Source organism: Amblyraja radiata, chromosome 10 (assembly GCF_010909765.2).
Source record: "Amblyraja radiata isolate CabotCenter1 chromosome 10, sAmbRad1.1.pri, whole genome shotgun sequence".
In the NCBI taxonomy this organism is placed as follows: Eukaryota; Metazoa; Chordata; class Chondrichthyes; order Rajiformes; family Rajidae; genus Amblyraja; species Amblyraja radiata.
Window position 1 is genome coordinate 48,888,960 of NC_045965.1, and position 22,087 is coordinate 48,911,046.

At 45.8% G+C, this 22,087-nt stretch overlaps 1 protein-coding gene across 1 annotated transcript in view; it reads left to right on the forward strand.

The window, feature by feature from the left end:
- Positions 1 to 15,528, forward strand: part of LOC116977392 (vitamin D3 hydroxylase-associated protein-like) — a 40,435-nt gene extending 24,907 nt beyond the window's left edge. Inside the window, exons 13-16 of the mRNA XM_033027822.1 lie at positions 399 to 438; positions 2,711 to 2,819; positions 10,652 to 10,797; positions 15,097 to 15,528. Of these exons, the coding sequence (XP_032883713.1) occupies positions 399 to 438; positions 2,711 to 2,819; positions 10,652 to 10,797; positions 15,097 to 15,222 (421 nt within the window). The 3' untranslated portion in view covers positions 15,223 to 15,528. The remainder of the gene's footprint in view (positions 1 to 398; positions 439 to 2,710; positions 2,820 to 10,651; positions 10,798 to 15,096) is intronic.
- The last annotated feature ends 6,559 nt before the right edge of the window (positions 15,529 to 22,087 follow it).

The window sequence follows — 22,087 nt, forward strand, 5'->3', positions numbered from 1 at the left end:
CCTCCCAACCTCCATAGAGTGATAGAGTGATACAGCGTGGAAACAGGTCGTTCGGCCCAACTTGCCCCCACCGGCCAACATGACCCAGCTACACTAGTCCCAACTACCTGCATTTGGTCCATATCCCTCCAAACCTGTACTATCCATGTACCTGTCCAACTGTTTCTTGAATGTTGGGATAGTCCATGCCTCAACTACCTCTTCTGGCAGCTTGTTCCATACACCCACCACCCTTTGCGTCATGAAAAGTTGTAACTCCTCATATTTCTCTGAAAACTCCTCTCTTCCAATACCACATTCCTTTCTCCTCCATTTCTGTGTGATTGGGGTGTAATGTGTTACAATTCAAGAAAATTGTTTCTAACTATTTTTGATGTTATTATTTCCATATTTTTAAGGTCAGTTAAGGAACTGTGGAAGCATCACATTGCAGTTATGGTAAGGTCAAACACAGATGACCATACGATTCTGATTTGTATATAAACTGAAAATGTTTGACACTCCAGTATTTTACATTGATCTGATAAAAATAGAATAAATGTTAACTAACATAAAAAACAATATCTATCTAACCACTATCTACCTCTGATTCCCTCGGACTATCCTTGACTGGACTTTGCTGGCTTTAAACATTATTCCCTAATCATGTATCTATACACTGTAAATGGATTGATTGTAATCATGTATTGTCTTTCTGCTGACTGGTCAGCACGCAACAAAAATCTTTTCACTGTACCTCGGTACACGTGACAATAAACTAAACTGAACTGAGCTCTATATTCACTTCAGGATTATCATTAAAATCAAGTAAAATGTCCTTGTGCTTAAATTGCAGCTTTCTAGTACCATTCCCAATATTTCACTACTTCTGTTTTATGAAATATAGAATTGGCATAGAAGAGTTGTAGAACAGAATGATACGACCCAAGAATTTGTTCCATGTTTCAAATGGAGAGTTAAACCATTTCCTTTTCTCTCTTCTGCATTCTGGGAGAAGACACAGGAACTTAAAAGCTCACAGGTCCAGACTTAAGAACAGCTTCTTCCTTATTGCTGTCTGAAGAAGGGTTTCGGCCCGAAAAGTTCTCCATAGATGCTGTTGAACCCGCTGAGTTTCTCCAGCATTTTTGTCTATCTTCCTTATTGCTATTTGATTCCTGAACCAATCACCTCTCTCATCCTCTGTCCCAGAGCTGTTGTCATGTACTAACTCTTTACATCATTGAGGTGTAGGTACCACATACCTGCACCACCAATATTAAAGAATATTTAAGTACATATTCTGTCAAAGTACATGCAGTAATGATAAATACAACAGTACATACAAGGAAAGGTGCTAAACAAGATAGTAAATATTGCAATGAAAAATAAGTATTAAAGAATATTAAAGTACTTTGATGGAATATGTACTTTATTATTCTTTAGTACCATTATTTTTCATTGCAATCTTGTACCGTCTTGTTTTGCACGTCCTTGTATTTACTGTTGTATCGATCATTACTGCATGTATACTGTTTACATTGTGAGCTTCATATGAATTAGGAATTTCATTGCACCATCGTGTTTATGACAACAAACTAATCTATCTAGCCTCTATGTACTGCTCAAGATACCAGCACCTGCAGTCTCTTAAATCTCTATCTAACTGCCATATTTCTTTATAGGGCTTCCTCAACAATATTAATTATCTTTTTTTTGGACAATGCATAAAGAGCTAATAATTGTAAGGCCACAGAATGGTGAGACTCTCAGAGATCCACACAGAGTGGGGGAACTCAGCCTTTGATACTTTGTGGCCATGGTGTCTTGTTTGCTGAAACCTGGGGAAACCTGGGGGATACCTGTTGCACTGCTGTCTCATAGCTTGGTTCAGTCCTGATCTTGGATTTGTCAGTGAGGAGTCTGCATGTTTTCCTCATGTGATCTCTCTATGCCCCAAATTCCTCCCAAAAAAACAAGGAATATGTAGGTTAATCACCCTTCGGTGCAGGCAAATGGCAAAGAAAGAATCAAAGAGGATTTAATGGGCACGTGAAAGAATAATTTCTAGAGCACAGGGGAAAAAAGAGAAAGAATAGGACAAGGTGATTTTTATTTTGCTGGGAGCTGATATAGATGTGATGGGTCAAATGGCATCCTTCTGACATAGTATGAATTGAATCTGAAGAAGTGTCCCAACCCAAAACATCACCTGTCCATGTTCTCCAGAGATGCTGCAAAACCCGCTGAGTTCAGTTTAGTTTAGATTAGAGATACAGCATGGAAACAAGCCCTTCAACCCACCAAGTCTATGCCAACCAGCAATCACTTGTACACTAGTTCTATCCTATATACTAGGGACAATTTACAAAAGCCAATGAACCTACAAAACTGTGCATCTTTGAAATCTGTGACGAAACCAGAGCACCTGCAGAAAACCCACTTGGTCACAGGGAGTATGTACGAACTCAGTACAGACAGCATCCGTAGTCAATATCGAACCTGGGTCTCTAGCGCCGTTAGGCAGCAACTCGGCTACTATGCCACTCTACTGCCCACTGTGCCACCTACTTTTACTCCAGCTCTTTGTGTCCATTTGTGTGAACCAGCATTTGCTTTTCCTTGTTTCTACTTAGTAAGAACTAGGTTGCTCATTGTTTCTTGATTAGTTACTTTCAGGGTAAAAAAGACTGCAGAGAGAAATGGGGGTGAATTATTGTGCTTTGTCTAGGCATACCGTGATGAATATATGAATGCATGGAAACATCAGCAGATTGAAGTTTTACTCTGTCCATCAATAGGACCTGCATTCAAGATTGGATATGCAGGAAAATTGTCAGGTATGCAACACATTAAGATAAACTTCTTTAGAAATGCCCCAGAAAGTAGAACTATCAAAGAAATAACAATAGTCATAGTCATAGAGTCATACAGTGTGGAAACAGGCCCTTTGGTCCAACTTGCCCACACCGGCCAACATGTCTCAGCTGTACTAGTTCCACCTGCGTGTATTTAGTCCATAATCCCTCCAAGCCTGTCCTATCCATGTACCTGTCTAACTGTTTCTTAAATGTTGGGATAGTACCTGTCTCAAAGACCTCCTCTGGCAGCTTGTTCCATACACCCACCACACTTTGTGTGAAAAAGTTACCCCTCAGATTCCTATTAAATCTTTTCTTAACCCTTCACCTTAAACCTATGTCCTCTGGTCATCGATTCGCCTACTCTGGGCAAGAGACTCTGTGCATCTAAGATACGATATGATACAACTTCATTTATCCCATGAGGGAAATTGATCGGGCAACAGTAATAGAACACACGATACATGAAACATGACATTAAAGTTACGAGTGGAAAGGATTAGGGATGTGCAAAGATCTGGGGAGGGGGAGGGGGTGGGGAGTCAGTTCATCCCGCAACAGAAGGGAGAGGAGTTGTACAGTTTGATAGCCACAGGGAAGAAGGATCTCCTGTGGCATTCTGTACTGCATCTTGGTGGAACCAGTCTGTTGCTGAAGGTAGGAACCAGTCTGTTGCCTCAACTACCTCCTCTGGCAGCTTGTTCCATACACCCACCACCCTTTGTGTAACAAAGGTTACCCCTCAGATTCCTATTAAATCTTTTCCCCTTCACCTTAAACCTACGTCCTCAATTCACCTACACTGGGCAAGAAACTCTGTGCATCTATTCCTCTCACCTTTATAAGATCACCACCCATCCTCCTGCGCTCCAAGGAATAGAGTCCCAGCCTATTCAACCTCTCCCTATAGGTCAGACCCTCTAGTCCTGGCAACATCCTCGTAAATCTTCTCTATATCCTTTCCAGCTTGACAACATCTTTCCTATAACACGATACCCAGAACTGAACATCTATCTATCTATCTATCATCTATCTATCTATCTATCTATCTATCTATCTATTCTATCTAATATATAAAAGTCTGTGCCTGTCGCCTGCGGTCCGTCCGGCTGCCTTTCTGCCTTTTGATTCGTTTCCATCGTGTGATGTCACAATGCCCAATGCTCGCAGATGTCCTATCGCAATGCCCAATGCTCGCAGATGTCCAATCGGAATGGATCCATTTACATGTACGGCTTCCGGCTGCATTTCTTCCTTTGATTCACTGCAACTCCGAAACCAGACGAAGAATCGCCGACATCTTTTCCATTTCGGTAGAGATTTCACTTTTCTTTCTAAGTATCCGCTCCTCATTACATTTCGTCGTGTTTAAGTACACGTTTTAAATCAAATCCTTCCCCCCCCCCCCCCCCCAATATTTCAAAATAAACTGGCTTCTCACCCATAGAATCAGCACCAGCCCCAGCCCATGGTGAACGTTCCATCGTGTGATGTCACAATGCCTGATGCTCACAGATGTCCAATCGGAATGGATTCATTTACATATGCCTTTGCAGGAGCCCCAGCACATGGTGAACGTTCCATTGTGTGATGTCACAATGCCCAATGTTTACATATGTCCAATCGGAATGGATTCATTTACATATGCCTTTGCAGGAGCACAAGCACTTGGTGAACGTTCCATCGTGTGATGTCACAATGCCCAATGCTCAAATACATTGTTGCCATAGAGGGAGTACAGAGAAGGTTCACCAGACTGATTCCTGGAATGTCAGGATTTTCAAATGAAGAAAGACTGGATAGACTCGCCTTGTACTCGCTAGATTTTAGAAGATTGAGGGGGTATCTTATAGAAACGTATAACATTCTTAAGGGGTTGGACAGGCTAGATGCAGGAAGATTGTTCCGGATGTTGGGGAAGACCAGAACAAGGGGTCACAGTTTAAGGATAAGGGAGAAATCCTTTAGGACAGAGATGAGAAAAACATTTTTCACACAGAGAGTGGTGAATCTCTGGAATTCTCTGCCACAGAAGGTAGTTGAGGTCAGTCATTGTCTATATTTAAGAGGGAGTTAGATGTGGCCCTTGTGGCTAAAGGGATCAGGGGGTATGGAGAGAAGGCAGGTACAGGATACTGAGTTGGATGATCAGCCATGATCATATTGAATGGTGGTGCAGGCTAGAAGGGCCGAATGGCCTACTCCTGCACTTAATTTCTATGTTTCTATGTTTCCCTCTTCTCACCCCTCTCCCTCTCCCACCCATCCCTCTCTCCCCCACCCCCCTTCCCTCTCTACCACCACCCCCTTACCCCTACCCCTCTGTCCCTCTTTCACCACTCCCCCTACCCCTCCCTCCCCACTCTTCCACGTCTATCCCCTTACCCGACGCCTCTCCCTCCCCCACCCCACTCTCTTCCGCTCCCTTCCCCTTTCTCCCCCACCCCTTCCCCTCTGTCCCTCTTCCACCACTCCCCCGTCCCTCTTCTACCACTCCCGCTACCCCTCTACCCCTCCCTCCCTCCCCTCCCTCCCCACTCTTCCACTTCTCTCCCACTCTCTCCTCACCCTCTCCCATTCCTCTCTCCCCCACCCCCGTTCCCTCTCTCTCACCCCCTTCCCTCTCTCCCCCCCACCCCCTTCCCCCTATCCCTCTGTCCCTCTTCCATCACTCCCGCTACCCCTCTCCTCCTCCCTCCCCACTCTTCCACTTCTCTCCCCCTTCCCCTCCACTCTCCCTCCCCACTCTTTCCCCTCTCTCCCCCCACCCCCCTCCCCATCCCTCCCTCCTCCCCTCCCTCCCCATCCCCCCTCCCCCACATCTCTCTCCCCATCTCTCACCCCCTACCCTGCTCTCCTTTCCCTCCCAAATCTATCCCGTTTCCTCCTCCTCCTCTCCCCTCCCTCTCCTCACCTCTCTCCCTCTCCCACCCATCACTCTCTCCCCCACCCACCTTCCCTCTCTACCCCACCCCCTTCCCTCTATATCCCACCCCCTTCCCTCTCTCCCCCCGCCCCTTCCCCTACCCCTCTGTCCCTCTTCCACCACTCCCTCTACCCCTCCCTCCCCACTCTTCCACTTCTCTCCCCTTACCCCACCCCTCTCCCTCCCTCACCCCTCTCTCTTCCCCTCCCTGTCCCACCCCTTCACCTACCCCTCTGTCCCTCTTCCACCACTCCCCCGTCCCTCTTCCACCACTCCCGCTACCCCTCCCTCCCTCCCCACTCTTCCACTTCTCTCCCCCTTCTCTCCTCCCCTCTCCCTCTCCTCACCCCTCTTCCATCCCTCTCTCCCCCACCCCTTCCCTCTCTCACCCGCCCCCTTCCCCTCTGTCCCTCTTCCAACACTCCCCCTACCCCCCCCTCTCCCACTTCTCTCCCCTTACCCCACCCCTCTCCCTCCTCCACCCCTGTTTTCCCCTCTCTCCCCCACCCCTTCCCCTACCCCTCTGTCCCTCTTCCACCACTCCTGCTACCCCTCTCCCCCTCCCTCCCTCCCTCCCTCCCTCCCCACTCTTCCACTTCTCTCTCCCCCTCCCCCCCCAACACTCTTTCCCCTCTCTCCCCCCCACCCCTCTCCCCCTCCCATCCCACTCTCCCCCTCCCTCCACACTCTTCCCCCTCTCCCTCCTCATTCCCTTACCGTGCACAGTCTCTGTCTTTAAGAAGGAACTACAGATGCTGGCAGCATCTATGGAGCGAATTGAATGGTCAACGTTTTTGGCCGACACCCGGAAGAAGGGTTTCGGCCAAAAACGTTGCCCTTTTCCTTCGGTCCATAGATGCTGCTGCACCCGCTGAGTTTATCCAGCTTTTTTGTTGTTATACCAGCCTCTCTCTCTCTCTCTGCCCTTTTCTCTTCTCTCGACTCATGCACGCCCGCTCCAACCCCTCCCCCCCCCCTTCACCTCTCTCCCCCATCCTCTCCTCCCCCTTTTCTCCACCCACACCCCACCCTCTCCCCCTCTCCCTCGCCACCCTCCTCCTCCCCTTCCTCACAAAATATTTTTTGTGGGGGAGGGTCCTCAGTGTGTGTGACTGTTTGTGGAGGCGGCCACGCGCTCTCCATTCAAGAAGACGCTCATCTGTTTGTGGAGGCGCGTGCTTAGTATGTGACCAAAGATCTTATAGCGGAGCTCTCCGCTACAAGATCTTTGTGTGTGACGACACACGCTCCCCCCCCCCCTTTGGTGCAGGAGGCGCGCGCAGCATCTGAACGCTCAGCGATTATTCGATTTCTTCACTAACCGTCATTCTGACTTTGCTTGTGAAGAGAAAAGTCCTGAATTACATTTGTCTGATGCAGGAAGATTGTTCCCGATGTTGGGGAAGTCCAGGACAAGCGGGTCACAGTTTAAGGATAAAGGGGAAATCCTTTAGTACTGAGATGAGGAAAACATTTTTCACACAGATAGTGGTGAGTCTCTGGAACTCTCTGCCACAGAAGGTAGTTGAGGCCAGTTCATTGGCCATATTTAAGAGGGAGTTAGATGTGGCCCTTGTGACTAAAGGGATCAGGGGGTATGGAGAGAAGGCAGGTATAGGATACTGAGTTGGATGATCAGCCATGATCATATTGAATGGTGGTGCAAGCTCGAAGGGCCGAATGGCCTACTCCTGCACTTAATTTCTATGCTTCTATGTTTCCCTCTTCTCACCCCTCTCCCTCTCCCACCCATCCCTCTCTCCCCCACCCCCCTTCCCTCTCTACCACCACCCCCTTCCCCCTACCCCTCTGTCCCTCTTTCAGCACGCCCCCTACCCTTCCCTCCCCACTCTTCCACTTCTAACCCCTTACCCACGCCTCTCCCACCCCCACCCCTCTCTCTTCCTCTCCCTTCCCCTCTCTCCCCCACCCCTTCCCCTACCCCTCTGTCCCACTTCCACCACTCCCCCGCCTCTCTTCCACCACTCCCGCTACCCCTCCCTCCCTCCCCAACTCTTCCACTTCTCTCCCCCTTCTCTCCTCCTCCTCTCCCTCTCCTCATCCCTCTCCCTCTCCCATCCCTCTCACCCCCACCCCTTCCCTCTCTACCCCACCCCCTTCCCTCTCCCCCCCACCCCCTCCCCCTATCTCTCTGTCCCTCTTCCATCACTCCCCCTACCCCTCTCCTCCTCCCTCCCCACTCTTCCACTTCTCTCCCCCTTCCCCTCCACTCTCCCTCCCCACTCTTTCCCCTCTCTCCCCCACCCCTCTCCCCCTCCCTCCCTCCTCCCCATCTTCCCCATCCCCCCTCCCCCACATTTCTCTCCCCATCTCTCACCCCCTACCCCGCCCTCCTTTCCCTCCAAAATTTATCCCGTCTCCTCCTCCTCCTCCTCTCCCCTCCCTCCCCTATTCCCCCCCTTCTCACCCCCCCCCCCCCCGCAAACGCCATTGGGGAAACAGACCCAACGGGTCTGCACTTGGTCTAGTTATATATTAAAACTGTGTGCCTGCTGCCTGCCTGTCACAATGCCCAATGTTCACATATGTCCAATGGGAATGGATTCATTTACATATGCCTTTGCAGGAGCCCCAGCCCATGGTGAACGTTCCATTGTGTGATGTCACAATGCCCAATGCTCAAAGACATTCTTGCCATAGAGGGAGTACAGAGAAGGTTCACCAGACTGATTCCTGAGATGTCAGGACTTTCATATGAAGAAAGACTGGATAGACTCGGCTTGTACTCGCTAGATTTTAGAAGATTGAGGGGGGATCTTATAGAAACCGATGTTGGGGAAGTCCAGAACAGTTTAAGGATAAGGGGGAAATCTTCTAGGACCGAGATGAGAAAAACGTTTTTCACACAGAGAGTGGTGAATCTCTGGAATTCACTGCCACAGAAGGTAGTTGAGGCCTGTTCATTGGCTATATTTAAGAAGGAGTTAGATGTGGCCCTTGTGGCTAAAGGGATCAGGGGGTGTGGAGAGAAGGCAGGTACAGGATACTGAGTTGGATGATCAGCCATGATCATATTGACTGGAGGTGCAGGCTCGAAGGGCCGAATGGCCTACTCCTGCACCTGATTTCTATGTTTCTAAGTTTCCCTCTTCTCACCCCTCTCCCTCTCCCACCCATCCCTCTCTCCCCACCCCCCCTTCACTCTCTACCCTATCCCCTTCCCTCTCTCCCCCGCCCCCTTCTTCCTACCCCTCTGTCCCTCTTCCACCACTCCCCCTACCCCTCCCTCCCCACTCTTCCACTTCTCTCCCTCACCCCACCACTTTCCCTCCCCCACCCCTCTCTCTCCCCCTCCCTTCCCCCCTCCCTCCCCTCTCCCCCCACACCCCTTCCCCCTACCCCTCTGACCCTCCCCACTCTTCCACCTCTCCCCCCTCCCACTATCCCTCCCCACTCTTTCCTCCATCACCCCCCACCTCTCTCCCCCTCCCTCCACACTCTCCCCCTCCCTCCACACTCTCCCCCCTCCCTTCACACTCTTACCCCCCCAACGGGTCAGCACTTGGTCTAGTGATTATATAAAACTCTGTGGTTGCCGCCTGCCGTCAGGCTGCCTTTCTGCCTTTCGATTCGTTCCATCGTGTGATGTCACAATGCCCAATACTCGCAGATGTCCAATCGGAATGGCCGATGCTCGCAGATGTCCAATCGGAATGGATCCATTTACATGTACGGCTGCCGGCTGCATTTCTTCCTTTGATTCCTTGCCACGCCGAATCCAGACGCACAATCGCCGAGATCTTTTCCATTTCGGTAGACATTTCACTTTTCATTCCAACTATCCACTCCTCATTAGATTTCGTTATGTTTATGTCCACATTTTTCATTAAACCCCCCCCACTCACTCATTTTGTCGCCTCCTGCTGGCCAGCGACCATAACGGCTGCTGGCGCCTGCATCTCACCTCAAAGACGCCATTTAAAACCAGCCGCACTGCTCATTCCTGAGCCGCTTGAGTTGGAGGACCACGTCTCCCGTGGGGGCTACGGGTAGGGAACGGCTGCGTTGGGGGAGCAGACCCAACCGGTCTGCCCTTGGTCTAGTAATACTATAAATGCGACCTCACCAACGTCTTATACGACTGCAACATGGCCTCCCAACTTCTATACTCAATATTCTGACTGGTTAGGCCAATGTGCCAAATGCCTTTTTGACTAACCAATCTGCGACTCCACCTTCAAGGAACCCTGCACCTGCACTCCTAGATCCCTCTGCTCTACAACACTCCCCAGAGCCCTACCATTCACTGTGTAAGTTTTGCCCATGTTGGACTTCCCAAAATGCAACACCTCACATTTCTCTGTATTAAATTCCATCAACCATTTCTCAGTCCACCTGGCCAATCGATTATGATCCTGCTGCAATTTTTCATAACAAACTTCACTATCTGGTTTCAAAGTTCAATGATACGTGATTCACGTAAGTGGTTATCAGATGAGTTGTATATATATCTCTACTAGATGATTGTGAATTAATTTAAGATATGGGTGCAATCTTAAATCTAATTTTTGTTAATTAGGACACTTGGTCCACAGGTGTGTGCTCATGTGAGTGTGCCATTTGTCAGAATAAACTCCCATGCAAACTGGCTAGAGAATACTTGGTGTATGGGGTTGAACTGTGTTAGATTTGTGATGCTTTATATTTTATAATGTTTAGATAATTCTGCTCATTTTGAGCAAGGCCACCTCGTCCATTTTTTGCGAATCATGTTGTGATGTTCCCATCTTCCCTCAATGACCGCAGATTTCTCGCTTTGCGTCAGGACATTATCCAGTGTCCTTAGTTATTATTACAAGAGGCAGGTGAAACCCTGGATAATAAGGCGACAGATAAATTGTTTTTATAGATATTTCCCTTTCAGCTGCATCCAGTGGCATGATTATTTTCAACCTGTTAAATTTCCCTGCGGGCGTCGTGCCGGTGACCAGAGTAACGGAGGATGATGAGAGACAGCTGATGAATTATACCGGTTACATTAATGATATCTGGGACAGAACTTTCAAGGAGGTCAGTGTGACAGAATTTGATTCAGTTTTGTCAATGTTCTATTATTTTATTGATTTTCTGTTTTTAGTACAGTGCATCCGGGAGTAAAACCCATCTTCAGTTCAGTTTGGAGATTCAGCATGGAAACAGGACCTTCGGCCCACCGAGTCCACGCCGACCAACAATCACCTATACACTAGTTCGATCCTTCACATTAGGGGCAATTTACTAGATGGCAGACTCCATGATGGTGCTCAAGCCAGGCGCCTCTTTGTGTGCTGGTCACAGAAGTGGATCTGCAATCACGTATTACCATTTCCAGAAACCAATTAACCTACAAACCTACACGTCTTTGGAATGAGGGAAGAAACCGGGGATAACCCATACGGTCACGGGGAGAACGTACAAACGCCATATAGACAGCACCCGTAGTTGGGATCAAACAGGTCTCTGGCGCTGTGAGGCAGCAACTCTACCACTACAGCATTGTGTCGCCCATACAATATTAATTATCAGAACGTCTTTAATGTGCATTACTTTAGAATATTGATATCAGCTTGGAAATTTTCAATATACGAAGCATAATAATCTTGCTAGACCATTTACCACGGCAACACTTTTCAATATTTTGGTGGCAATGCAATTCTAGTTATTTGTAATGTCATGATAGTATACTATGATTACATTTTCTGTTGTGCTGCTGCATGTAAGAATTTCATTGTTCTATCTGGGACATATGACAACAAGACACTCTTGACTTGACTCTTGATTGCGACATGCTAAAATTAACCCCTATATAGAATTCATTAGAATCTTAGAAGGGTTTCGGCCCGAAACGTTGCCTATTTCCTTCGCTCCATAGATGCTGCCGCACCCGCTGAGTTTCTCCAGCACTTTTGTCTACCTTCATTAGAATCTTAGCACATTTGGTCTGTGAGGTTATTATGTTTCTCTTGAAGAAGAGATCAGAGATGTTGAGTATAGTTTAGAGATCCTCTTGATGTGGCCTCCTCTACATCGGCGAGACCAAACATAGGCCAGCGGAATACTTGCCCTCTATCCACCCGGGCTCCCAGCTGCTAGCCATTTTAATTCCCGTACTCATTCCCATACTGACCTTTCTGTCCCCGGCCTTCTCCACTGCCTTTCATTGTCCACTTGTCTATGGTCACGTTATGAACATTGATTTCTCTAATTTCCAGTACCCACCCCCCCCCCCCCCCACCATGTCTTATCTCCCCCTGTTCATCCCCCTCTCTCGATATGCTCACCTTTCTCTCAGTTCCCTTGCTCCTGTTACCCAGTTGCTTTCCCCTTCCTCCGGCCCACAACCCTTTGACTAAGAGGCATGTGTGCTACAAATTAAAATGGCTGTGGCATTAGCTGTGCAGTAGATAAATTAACAGCTGAACCATTTTGTTGCATTTTTTCACATCTGAATTTGCTAGTTAATGTTTAGTCAAGTGTAAAGATCAATGATTGCAGTGACAATTCAGCAAATAGTGGTGAGCTTTGTACCTTGGGTATGGTTAGTTGGAGGGAGCCATGACATTGAGAACTGGATCAGCTGCTTGCTTTGTAGTCCCGACAGAAGCACCACATTTTGCATTGAGTAAGAGATTTAATGCCAGGAGCTAACCATTAATATTAATAAAATGATTTCCGTTTTGTTGATTGACTTGAAAGGACGTTGTTGTTCTTGGTGGTTAGATTGTGGTATTTCAGTGTGCCCACTCGCATATCTTATCAAATCCGAGCGCATTATAAAACAATGAATCGTGTTAGTGTGTCAAATACTAAACTGCTGGGAGAAGGGAGTTGTTTTACATTTAATAATGATGTGAATATGATCAACAACAGCATGCTAGAGCTAGCAAAGTTATTGAGGGAGGAATTTTCAGCAGATCCTGTCAAGGACTGATAGGACATAGTTCTGGTTCTAATTTCCTCTGTGCCCATTTGAGTTGTTGCCTCGAGGGCGAACATATGACCATACATGCAAACTAGGAAGATGCATGAATATCAAAATGATGACAGGTCTGATTGTAACCGTGACTCTGCAGTACTGCCTTCCCCCATATAATCTTTATTGTTTTTTACTCAAAGCACCCAGATTAGTAGTCTATCAGATGGTAAAGCAAATATGGAGATTAGAGCAAGCAAGTCCCATAGACAGAATAGCCAGGGGCAAGACAGGGAACATGAAGATCTGATACAAGAATATTTTAATACAAGAAGACTGACAGGGAAGGTGGATGTGTTTACAGCAGGGATTGCCACATAGACTTGTGATGTAATAGTTATTACAAAACATGTTTAAGGGATTGGCATCGCTGGCAACTCAAAGTAGTAGGGTATCAATGTTTCTGGCATGACAAGGGTGGGTGTAGGGGAGATGGGGAGTTGCGTTATTGGTTGGGGAGAACATTGCAGCAATATGATGTCAGAACATACTGTTACTTGACCATGTAGAATGGATCATCATTTAGGATATCCCCTCCAAATGGATATCCAGTTAGAGAGGATATCCTGGAGAGAACATCTAGCGAGACCATATGGATAGAAGTAAATATGAAAGGGGGGATCACTTTGGTGGGATGGTACCATAAGCCCCTCAGTAGGTATTGGGAATTAGAGGAAAAAATATAGAGAGAAATCGCAGATAGTTGTTAGAATAATGTTGCAATAATAAGTGGTTTCAACTTCCCTAATGCTTCATGCAAGAAAGGATTTTCATTGCCCTTGGTGTATTTGACAATAAACAACTCTGAATCTGAATCAGTTGAATGGGACTGCTTTAGTGCTGAGGGATTTATTTGGGCAGAATTTGTTAAGTGTATGCAGGAAAGTTTTGTGAAGCAATGTGTAGATGGCCTTCTCCCCACAAATCTCCCCACAAGGATATTGGTCTCCCTCCAGTTAAAACGCACCCGCTCCCATTTATACGTCACATCCGTCCCAGAAGAGATTCCAATGGTGCAATTTGCTGAAATCCTCCAGCCTGCACCAACTCTTTAGTCATTTGGTCTATTTATGCCATTAGGAAATTTAATAATTGTATCCTTAGAGCCTTCATCCAAATCACTTACAAAAATTGGAAAAGGTTGAAGATTCTGCACTGATCCCGCTTACCAACTACTTTATGTCTACTCTCTGTTTCCTGTCAGACAGGTGATCTTGATCCATGGCATTATTTACCTCCTTACACCATGAGCTTTTATTTTCTGCAATGACCTTTGTTGTAGTCCCTCATAAAATGCTTTCTGAAAATCCAAGTACAGTAGACTTTAGACTTTTGAGATAAAGCTCGGAAACAGCCCTTTGGCCCACCAAGCCTTTTGGCCAACGAGCGATCACCCCGTACACTAGCACAATCGTATTCACTAGGGACAATTTACAATTTACAGAAGCCAAATAACCTACAAACCTGTACGTCTTTGGAGTGTGGAAGGAAAACAGAGCACCCGGAGAAAACCCACGTAGTCACAGGGAGAATGAACAAACTCCGTCAGCCAGCAACCGTAGTCAGGATCGAACCCGGGTCTCTGGCACCGTAAGGCAATAACTCTACCGCTGCACCATAACGGGTCAAGCAGGTCCCCGTTAATGTACAACATATATTATTTATTTTTTTAAACTCCATTGGGCCATGTATGATTTCCTTTTCACAAAACTCTGCTGACTAGCTAATCAACTGGATCTTTTCTAAGTGCCTTGCTTTAACATCTTTATTAGTAACTTCTCACGTTTTTCTTATGATACATGTTGACTTGACCGATTTGCAACTTTCTGCTTTCCATCTCAGAATCTCAATCTTATTGTCACAGGAAATAGTTGAGGCAAGTAAAGGTATTGATTACAGGATGAAAGATAAGGATTATCAAGTGAGACATAAAGGATTAATGAATTATGCTGATAGGTTTAGTTGTATCAAATGGTGTATAAATATCAGAAACACACATTGGACTGAATGGCATGTTCCTCTAGACACAAATTAGAATGAAAACAATATGTAGCAATAAGAGAGAAACATGGTGCAACATTTTGATGATTATCATTTTAGCCCTCAGCAGGATAATAAAAATGCATTCCACGGGAGACATGTCTACAGATTTAAATGTGAATATAAGTAGAATCTTAGTACTTAACTACTTCCTCAAATAAAGTTATATCATATTGTATCGTATAGTCTATATGTCACCTCTTCATGAGCTCCAGAGATTCTGCCTGACCCGCTGAGTTGCTCCAGCATTTTCTGTATCGTTTGAGTCCCTTCGGTCTACTCCTTGTACTAATACGTTTGATTTCCTTGTATTTCAGGCTGTGACAGGAGGTGTTGATCTTCCTATATCTGTGCAGTGTGTGGCCTTACCCTGGCAAGATGAACTCTGTCTTCGTTTCATGAAGGAAGTGGAAAGACTCGTTAATTTAAAGAAAATTACATAGCTACTTCTGGAACAGAGCAAAACAAAATGGTAGAATAATCTCGGTGACATAGAGCGAGACTTGCTCTGAGGATGATTTTAAAGAATCAGTCTCTTAATGTCAATGAGCTTGATTAGCTCTTACATTTACAATTGTACATTTCTTCTTGTAGGACATTTTCATGGATGATAATGAGGTGATTATCTCCTTGTATTCATCTCAGAGTTACTCACAATCAGTTTGTTGGATGATAATGTAGCACTCAATGTTTAAGCAAAGTAATTCAAAAACTTGAGCCGAAATATATCAAATAAAAATATTCAAATTGTAATAGTGAATGGTTGTTTTTTTCCAAACTGCTAGTTAATGGACTGCAAATAAATTCAAGGGCATTTTTGTTATTGTAATTTACAGGATGCGACAGGTATGGTTTTCCATTGGGAAAAAAACTGTTCAAGATAATTGAGGTGAAGCCAGAGGCCTAGAAATTCTTCAGTGGGTGAAAATACACAACAATCTGGTGTTGCACAAGGGATATCACTATTGCCGCTCACAGTTTCACTGCGACAATATTCAGTGCACAAAAGAATGCAAGTGGTTGAGCATACAGTCCAGGGTCTTGTGTACGGAAACCATATTGATCTAGGACTGCCCCATGGTTTCACCAGGATCCCCTTGGGACAGATTTGGGAATGGGCAACACATGATTGTGATTGCCATTGGCTCTTTGGTGATTGGAGATTGGCCCCAGGAGAACGGTTCTGACCCAAAACGTCACCTATTCCCTTTCTCCAGAGATGCTGCCTGACCCACTGAGTTACTCCAGCATTTTGTGTCTGCCCCCAGGACAAAGATGGTGGTCACTGGAGCACCCCAGATGCGTAAAGAAAAAAACAGGAGCTTATATTTAGGAAGAACAAAACATCCTGATTCATTCTTCATTATAAGACTGCCAGCAGCGGCTCTGATACAGTTTGTTCCTTTAAGTAATGCAGGAAGCAGGCATTTACCTTCTGGTTAGTCGCATAACCACACTTACAGAGGAAAATTATTACAGTACAACACTGGCCACAGACTGACATTTTTCAAACATGTGCCATAGCTTTCTTGTGCAAAGGTTTCATAGAATGGAGAACACTACAGCACAGGAACAGGCCGAATATTTGTGCCGAACATGCTGCCTAGTGATGACAACTGATCTCATCTGCCTGTACATAATCCATATCCTTTTATTCCCGCACTTCCGTGTTCCTATCTAAAGCCACTTTCGTATCTGCTTTCACCACCACCCATGGCAATGCATTCCAGGCCCCCACCACTCTCTGTGGAAAACAACTTGCCCTGCACACCTCCATTAAACTTTCCTCCTCTCATCTTATAACTATGGCCTCTAGTGTTGGACATTTCTACCCTTGCATGTGGTTCTGACTATCTACCCTATCTATTCCTCTCATGATTTTATATACTATCAAATCTCTCCTCAACTTCTGACGTTCCAGAGAAAACAACCCAGGTCTATCCAATCTCTCCCTGTCGCTGAAACTCTCTAATCCAGGCAGCATTTTGGTTTACCACCTCCGCGCCCTCTCCAAAGCCACCACATTTGCCTGTAATGGGGCCACCAGAATTACATGCAGTACTGCAAATGCAATAGACAATAGACGATAGACAATAGGTGCAGGAGTAGGCCATTTGTCCCTTCGAGCCAGCACCGCCATTCAATGTGATCGTGGCTGATCATCCCCAATCAGTACCCCGTTCCTGCCTTCTCCCCATATCCCCTGACTCCGCTATTTTTAAGAGCTCTATCTAGCTCTCTCTTGAAAGCATCCAGAGAACCTGCCTCCACCGCCCTCTGAGGCAGAGAATTCCACAGACTCACCACTGTCTGTGAGAAAAAGTGTTTCCTCGTCTCCATTCTAAATGGCTTACTCCTTATTCTTAAACTGTGGCCCCTGGTTCTGGACTCCCCCAACATCGGGAACATGTTTCCTGCCTCAAGCGTGTCCAAGCCCTTAACAATCTTATATGTTTCAATGAGATACCCTCTCATCCTACTAAACTAGGTTATATGTTTCAATGAGATACCCTCTCATTCCTGCCTCAAGCGGTAACAAGCCCAGCTGCTCCATTCTCTCAGCATATGACAGTCCCGCCATCCCGGGAATTAACCTTGTAAACCTACGCTGCACTCCCTCAAATGTCCTTCCTCAAATTAGGGGACCAAAACTGCACACAATACTCCAGGTGTGGTCTCACTAGGGCTCTGTACAACTGCAGAAGGACCTCTTTGCTCCTATATTCGATTCCTCTTGTTATAAAGGCCAACATGCCATTCGCTTACTTCACTGCCTGCTGTACCTGCATACTTACTTTCATAGACTGATGTACAAGGACCCCCAGATCCTGTTGTACTTCCCCTTTTCCTAACTTGACGCCATTTAGATAGTAATCTGCCTTCCTGTTTTTGCTACCAAAGTGGATAACCTCACATTTATCCGCATTAAACTTCATCTGTGGGAGTGGCGGCGCCTAACAGCATGGCTCGACTACAGTCGTCTGTCTTTTTTTCTTTTTTGTCTTGTTAAATGTATGTCTTTGAGTCAGTTTTTATTATTTTGTTTAGCTGTGTATATGTGGGGGATGGTGGGGGGGGGCTGTGGGGGAAACCGTTAATCTCTTCCCTGTGCGGGGACCCGACTATTCCCTGTCGGGTCTTGGATGTCGTTGGGCCTAACATCGTGGAGCCGGCGGCGACCTCCGGCCGGGACTAACCTGAGGGCTCCAGTTGCAGAGCCTGCGGAACTGACATCGTGGAGCTGGCCAACTTCGGAGCGGGAAGAGCTGTGGTGGCGCGCGGCTGCGACCCGACTTTTGGAGTTCGGAGGCACCGGCCGCAGACCCGGTGGACGGGAACATCGGGAGCTCGCAGGTCCCTGGTGGGAGACCGCTTTTCCGAGCTCCGCAACGGCGACTTCTCCTGCTGGAATCGCGGGTTTGAAGGACATGGAGCCGGGGCCTAACATCACCCGGCGTGGCTTAAACGGCCTCAGGACTTACCATCGCCCGCCGGGGGCTTTAACATCGGAGCCCCAGTTCGCCTCGACACTGCAGTTGGACTGCTGGACCACGGGAGAAGGAACAAAGGGAAGAGATAAAGACTTTGCCTTCCATCACAGTGAGGAGATGTTGGAGACTCACTGTGATGGATGTTTATGTAAACTGTGTTAAGTGTGGGTCTTGGATTGTGTTTGTAATGTAAAAAAACTGTAGAAATGGAATTTCGTTCAAACCCAGGTTTGAACGACAATAAATAGCATTCTATTCTATTCTATTCTATTCTATTCTATCTGCCATGCATCTGCCCACTCCCCCAACCTGTCCAAGTCACCCTGCATTCTCAAAGCATCCTCCTCACAGTTCACACTGCCACCCAGCTTTGTGTCATCTGCAAATTTGTTAATGTTACTTTGAATCCCTTCATCCAAATCATTAATGTATATTGTAAATAGCTGCGGTCCCAGCACCGAGCCTTGCAGTACCCCACTAGTCACTGCCTGCCATTCTGAAAGGGACCTGTTAATACCTACTCTTTGTTTCTTGTCTGCCAACCACTTCTCTATCCATGTCAGCACTCTACCCCCAATACCATGTGCCCTATTTTTGCCCATTAATCTCCTATGTGGGACCTTGTCAAATGCTTTCTGAAAGTCCAGGTAGACTACATCCACTGGCTCTCCCTTGTCCATTTTCCTTGTAACGTCTTTAAAAAATTGCAGAAGATTAGTCAAGCATGATTTCCCCTTCGTAAATCCATGCTGACTCGAACCGATCCTGTTATTGCTATCCAAATGTTCGGCTATCTCATCTTTTATAATTGACTCCAGCATCTTCCCCACCACGGATGTCAGGCTAACTGGTTTATAATTCCCCGTTTACTCTCTCCCGCCTTTCTTAAAAAGCTACCCACCAATCTACAGGAACTGATCCTGAGTCTATAGAACATTGGAAAATTATCACCAATGCATCCACAATTTTTAGAGCCACTTCCTTAAGTACCCTGGGATGCATACCATCAAGCCCTGGGGATTTATCAACCTTCAGTCCCATCAGTCCATCCAACACCATTTCCTGCTTAATGTGGATTTCCTTCAGTTCCTCCGTCACCCCAGATCCTCTGGCCACTACTATATCAGGAAGTTTGTTTGTGTCCTCCTTCGTGAAGATAGATCCAAAGTACCTGTTCAACTCATCTGCCATTTCCTTGTTCCCCATAATAAATTCACCTTTTTCGGTCTTCAAGGGTCCAACTTTGGTCTTAACTAATTTTTTCCTCTTCACATACCTAAAGAAGCTTTTATTATCCTGCTTTATATTCTTGGCTAGCTTACCTTCGTACCTCATCTTTTCTCCCCGTATTGTCTTTTCAGTTATCTTCTGTTTTTCTTTAAACATTACCCAATCCTCATGCTTCCCGCTCATCTTTGCTACGTTGTACTTCTTTGCTTTAATTTTTATACTGTCCCTGACGTCCCTTGTCAGCCATGGTCGTCCCTTTCTCCCCTTGGAATCTTTCTTCCTCCAAGGAATGAACTGATCCTGCACCTTCTGTATTATTCCTAAAAACACCTGCCATTTTTGTTCCACTGTCATCCCTGCTAGTGTATCTTTCCAGTCAACTTTGGCCAGCTCCTCCCTCATGGCTCCATAGTCTCCTTTATTCAACTGCAACACTGACACCTCTGAGCTACTCTTCTCCCTCTCCAATTGTAGATTAAACCTGACCATGTTATGGTCATTGCCTCCTAATGGCTCATTAACCTCGAGTTCCTTTATCAAATCCGGTTCATTACATAACACTAAATCCAGAATTGCCTTCTCCCTGGTAGGCTCCAATACAAGCTGTTCAAAGAATCCATCACGAAGGCACACTATTCTTGAGTGCAAATTCTTATAGAGCTGCATAATGATATTCGGACTCTTATATTCAATGCCCCTAGCAATGAAGGCAAGCATATCATATATCTTCTATATTAAGACTATAATGGAATGAGAGGTATAATAGTTCAGGCAATCGAGGCAGTACTCCTCCATAGACGCATGAAATAATGCAGATCTAGCTTGCAGTTGGCTTCTCCCTGGCAGTGGAGAAGGGCGAAGACATAAGTAAGTGTAGAAATTGGATAGGGAAATTAAAATGGCTAGTAACTTTGAAATGCAAATGGCCATAGCAGATAAAACACGAGTATTCTGCAAAGCAGTCACTTTGGTCTGCATTTAGCCTCACTGATGTAGAAATGTTATATCAAGACCAAGTTTTTTTATTGGTGGGTGGGTGGGTGCAGAGAGAGCTGCTTCAAATTCCTGCTGGTTAACATATCAGCTAATATGATCGATTAACATGTCGGTTAATATGATCAGTCCTGGTACTAGCACATAGATACATTCACCAAGATGGTTCAGCAGTGCCCTTGTTTTTTTTAGAAGTTTGAAGAGGTTCGGAGGTTCAGTTTTTTCTCAAAGTACTATAGAAAGTATGCTGACTGGTAGCATCATGACCAGGTAGGGCAATTCCAACATGCAGGAATGCAAGAGGCTGCAGAGAGTGTTGGACTCGGCCACCATGTGCACAGCCCTCCCTTTCAATGAAAGCATCTACATGATGCACTGCCTTAAGAAGATGGTATAAGTAGTTCAATCAAGAGTCCAATCAAGGATTGCATAGATTTGGTTGCAAGAACGACAGGACTGGCAGCTTAATGTTCTTGGGCTTCAATGTTTCAGACAAGATAGAATGGGAGGTAAAATAGGTGGAAGAGATGCTTTACTAATCAGGGAGAATGTCACAGTGGCCCTCGGATAGGACATACTGGTAGGTTAATCTACAGAGGCAATATGGGTAGAGCACAAACATCAGAAAGGTTCAGTCACTCTAATGGACCTCCTAATAGCCAGCGGGAGATAGAGGAACCGATATGTGGACAGATTGCGGAAATATGCAAATGCCTTAGGGTTGCAGTAGTGTGAGACTTTAAACTCTCTAATATTGACTGGGTACAAAAGGCTTAGATGGGACAGATTTGTTAGGTGCATTCAAGTGGGTTTTCTGTCACAGTATCAACTTGAGGAGGGACCATAATGGACGTTGTATTGGGAAATGAGGCTGGCCAGGTGACAAATGTTTCAGTGGTAGAGCTTTTTGGGAACAATGATCACAACTCCATCAGTTTTGAGATGTATATCAATATGGATAAGTCTGATGGACGGAGGTACTAAATTAAGGTAAGGCTGATTATACCATGATTAGGGAGGAGCCAGGGAGAGTAAATTTAGATCAGTTGGTATTTGGTAAATTCACATCTGACAAGGGAGTCGTTTGTTTTTTTGCCAGCTGATCAAAGTTCAGGTCTGGCATATTCCAGCAAGGATTAAGGATAAGGGTGGCAAGCTAATGGATACATGGATCACCAAATACTGTACATTGTCCAAGTCCATAGCTCCTTGAAAGTAGCAACATAGAACAGTAAAAAAGGCATTTTGTATGTTAGCCTTCATCAGCCAAGGCATTGAGTATGTCAGAAAGTCGTGTTTTAGTTTAATAAAACTTTTTGCATACCCTTATAAAATGTTATGTGCAATATACATATAATTGACAGCATCTCTGGGGAAAAGGAATGGGTGAGGTTTAGGGTCAATACCCTTTATCTGACTGTCCAAAATATACTAAGATGATTGTCTATTTGCACTATTATTGTTTGTTTGTTTTTATGTGTGTGTGCGTGTGTGTGTGTGTGTGTGTGCGTGCGTGTGTGTGTGTGTGTGTGTGTGTGTGTGTGTATGTATATATATATATAAAATAGACACAAAAGCTGGAGTAACACAGCGG